This window comes from Eriocheir sinensis, chromosome 27, assembly GCF_024679095.1.
Source record: "Eriocheir sinensis breed Jianghai 21 chromosome 27, ASM2467909v1, whole genome shotgun sequence".
In the NCBI taxonomy this organism is placed as follows: domain Eukaryota; kingdom Metazoa; phylum Arthropoda; class Malacostraca; order Decapoda; family Varunidae; genus Eriocheir; species Eriocheir sinensis.
The window spans coordinates 4,225,520-4,228,584 of record NC_066535.1 but is presented as its reverse complement, the minus strand read 5'-3'; the positions used below and the strand labels follow the sequence as shown (position 1 = coordinate 4,228,584).

At 50.7% G+C, this 3,065-nt stretch overlaps 1 protein-coding gene across 1 annotated transcript; it reads right to left on the bottom strand.

Annotated features, from left to right (window-relative positions):
• Window positions 1–1,174: 1,174 nt before the first annotated feature.
• On the bottom strand, window positions 1,175–2,377 carry LOC127004275 (serine/threonine-protein kinase pkn2-like). The gene has a single exon (XM_050871840.1). It carries the CDS (start codon window positions 2,375–2,377, stop codon window positions 1,175–1,177), a length of 1,203 nt encoding a protein of 400 aa, XP_050727797.1.
• Between the last annotated feature and the right edge of the window lie 688 nt (window positions 2,378–3,065).

The following is a 3,065-nucleotide window of genomic DNA, read 5'->3' as shown; positions in this document are numbered from 1 at the left end:
CCAGCAGTGAATGGGTACCAGGTATTAATCAGGGGTTGTGTCCCGTCTCCTGGGATCTGTTCCCTTCTCCTATAATTCCTTCCCCTTCTGTCTCTCTCCGGCATATGACCACAGATGTTGCGCCGACTAAACGAAACTTTCCAACTTTCCTCCTCCTCCTCCTCCTCTCCTCCTGAATGAAAGAGAAAGAGAAAGGGAATGAGGAAAAGGAAGAAAAGGAATACCCATAAGGCCTATTTACCTTACCTGCCCCAGAAACTAATTAGTAACCCAGCCCACCTTTCCAACGTGTCTGCGGAGGCTGCATTGATGCCTGGGCCGAGATACTAAGCCTCCGTAACAAGCAGGTGCCCGCACCTCACCTACGACAGGTGTGCCCAGGTGTAGCCTTTGAAGAGGTGTGTGTGTGTGTGTGTGTGTGTGTGTGTGTGTGTGTGTGTGTGTGTGTGTGTGTGTGTGTGTGTGTGTGTGTGTGTGTGTGTGTGTGTGTGTGTGTGTGTGTGTGTGTGTGTGTGTGTGTGTGTGTGTGTGTGTGTGTGTGTGTGTGTGTAATGAAAAAAATGCATTTTCCTCGTGACAAAACATTGAGAAATGGTTCAAATATAAAATAATATCTAATTTTCTAGAATCCCTTAAGAATTATATGTGCTGGGATTCTTTTTTGTATATCAAAGAATTATTCCTCTAGTCTTCGGGTGTTTTCTTATCTTAAAATTCAGGACATAAGATGTATGCGGATCAAACCTGATAGACTTCTGTACTTACTGGTCACCTACCTGTAAAAAAAATAGTGTTCTGTATATAAGCGTTGAAAATGAAAACTAAAATGTACGAGAACTTTGCCAGCATTAAAATGCGTCACCAATGGGGACCACTGCGACAGGTTTTGTTGTTGTCACCTACAGTAAATAAACTCGCCCCAAAACTGCATTATGTATTTGAAATCTTGGGTATAGTCCTTTGATTCTGGCAGTACTAGATTTTTCCCCTTCTTCTTAAACTTGTGTTCCTTTTGATATTATTTAAACCAACATAAAATTACTTCCTTTTCCTTCTGAATAATCCTACCTAACCTCTTTTAATTTATGTTTTTTTTTTTTTTTTACTTTTTAAATTTTTTTTATTTTTTTATTTTGTTTATTTTTATGATTTTTTTTTTTTTTTTTTTTACTCCTTACTCGAATGTCATTTCCATCGCAACCCTCATAACGTTCATTATTCCTCTCATAAGTAGTCTCACGAAGCACGGCGAGGGTGGGGGGCCGAGGCTGGGCGGTGAGGGTGGGCTCTGTGGGGTGGGCGGTGAGGGTGGGGGACTGCGGCTGGACGGTGAGGGTGGGGGGCTGGGGCTGGGCGGTGAATGTTGGGGGCTGTCAGTAGGGTCTGGGTCTTGCAGGCGGCGCAGGAAGGCCGTGATGGCCCACAGCGGCGGGCGCTGGCTGGGCTCGGGCGTGAGGGCCAGGTCGGCCACGTGGCCCAGCAGGGTGTAGAGGAAGTCGCCCAGGAAGTGCCGCTGCACCGTCTGGATGAGGCGGCCCAGCGCGTACACGTCGGCGGCGAAAGTGACGGTGCCGCCGCGGCACGCCTGGGGACACATCCAGTTGTAGCGGTCCAGGTCCACGTCCCTGAAGCCGCTGTCTCGCCCGGGCAGTGAGGCGAGGCCGAAGTCTATGACGTGGGTCTCCAGACCTCCCTGCGGCGTTTGGCTCACCAGGACGTTGTCGCCCTTCAGGTCCAGGTGCACCAGGCCAGCGTCGTGCACCTGCTGCAGCTTGACGCTCAGGTCCAGCAGGACGTGCAGCAGCAGGTCCAGGGGGGGGCGGGACTCTAGGTAGGCGTCCAGGGTGAGGCTGGAGCCGCAGAATGAGATGAACAGGGTGAGGGGCTGTGGGTTCACTCCCAGCAGCACAGGGGCGCCGCCTGCCCCTTGCAGGAGGCACAGAGCGTAAGCCTCAGCGTAACTGTCTTGGTATTTAAACACTTTCCTCACCACCACCTCACCGCCACAGTCAACCAAGTCCACTGTGCCGTAGGCCCCTTCGCCCAGCCTGTTAATCACAGTCACTGGTGGCGGACTGTCCACCCAAGGCAGGGATAAGTTTTGCTGAGCTACAAGTTCAGCCAAATCATCTTCCAATGAAAGGCCCTGAGGAGGTGCCGTGTTTTGTGCTACAGCGTAGCTGGTCTGTATTCGGGCGTCGCAGCTGTGGATGAAATCCAGTGAATTCAGGCGATCGGGACGTGCCCGTCTTTGCGTGCTCTTCCGGGCCCGCCAGGCAGCTCGGCGTGGCGGGGGCCCTCGAGCCCCGGCGCCCCGAGCGGGGGGGCCGGGAGGACCGTCGGCGATCAGCAGAGACACTGTGTGTGTGCTGGCCATTTGGTATCTGACACCTATACAGCTGTACCCTGCTTTATATAGGTGGCGAGGCTAGGAGGTAGTGTTGTAGGGAGCTTGGAGGTGAGGAAATTATTTTGGCTCCTGGCGAGTTTAGAGTTAAGGAGAGGGAGAAAGGTGGATCAGAGGCATTCTCCACCCGGTAGTTATCTTAGCTATGCTCCATAGCTAAGATAACTACCGGGTCTCGAGGAAGCAATTCTTTTGGCTCCTGGCGTGTCTAGAGTTGAGGAGATGGACAAAGGTGGAGCATAGCTAAGATAACTACCGGGGCCTCCGGCGTACAGACTGTGATCAGATGCAGTGAATTAAAAGGGAAACTAATAAGATTTTATGGGAAACTATATATATTTTTAAATTTTTTACAATCGTTTTGTTTTGTGGTTCCTCAGTTTATTGGTAGATTATTGATCTAAACACGCCATTGGTAAGTCCTCCGCGGCGTGTTCTACGAGGGATTCATAGGTGTGCGTGTGGCCAAGCCGGCGTGTGTTTAGTGACGCGTCTTCGTGTTACACAGCTTGGGGCGAGACTAAGGGAGTGATTTTACTGTTATATTTCCCTCTTCGTTTCGCTGATTTCCTACCTACTACACCCTCTTCCAGCATTTCTCTTCGGGGTCACCCTCAACAGTGACTTGAAACAAGCAAAGCACTGCAAGTCCGCCTGT

Excerpts from the sequence above, each read along its gene's own strand:
- LOC127004275 (XM_050871840.1), bottom strand. The coding sequence starts at position 2,377 with ATGGCCAGCACACACACAGTGTCTCTGCTGATCGCCGACGGTCCTCCC.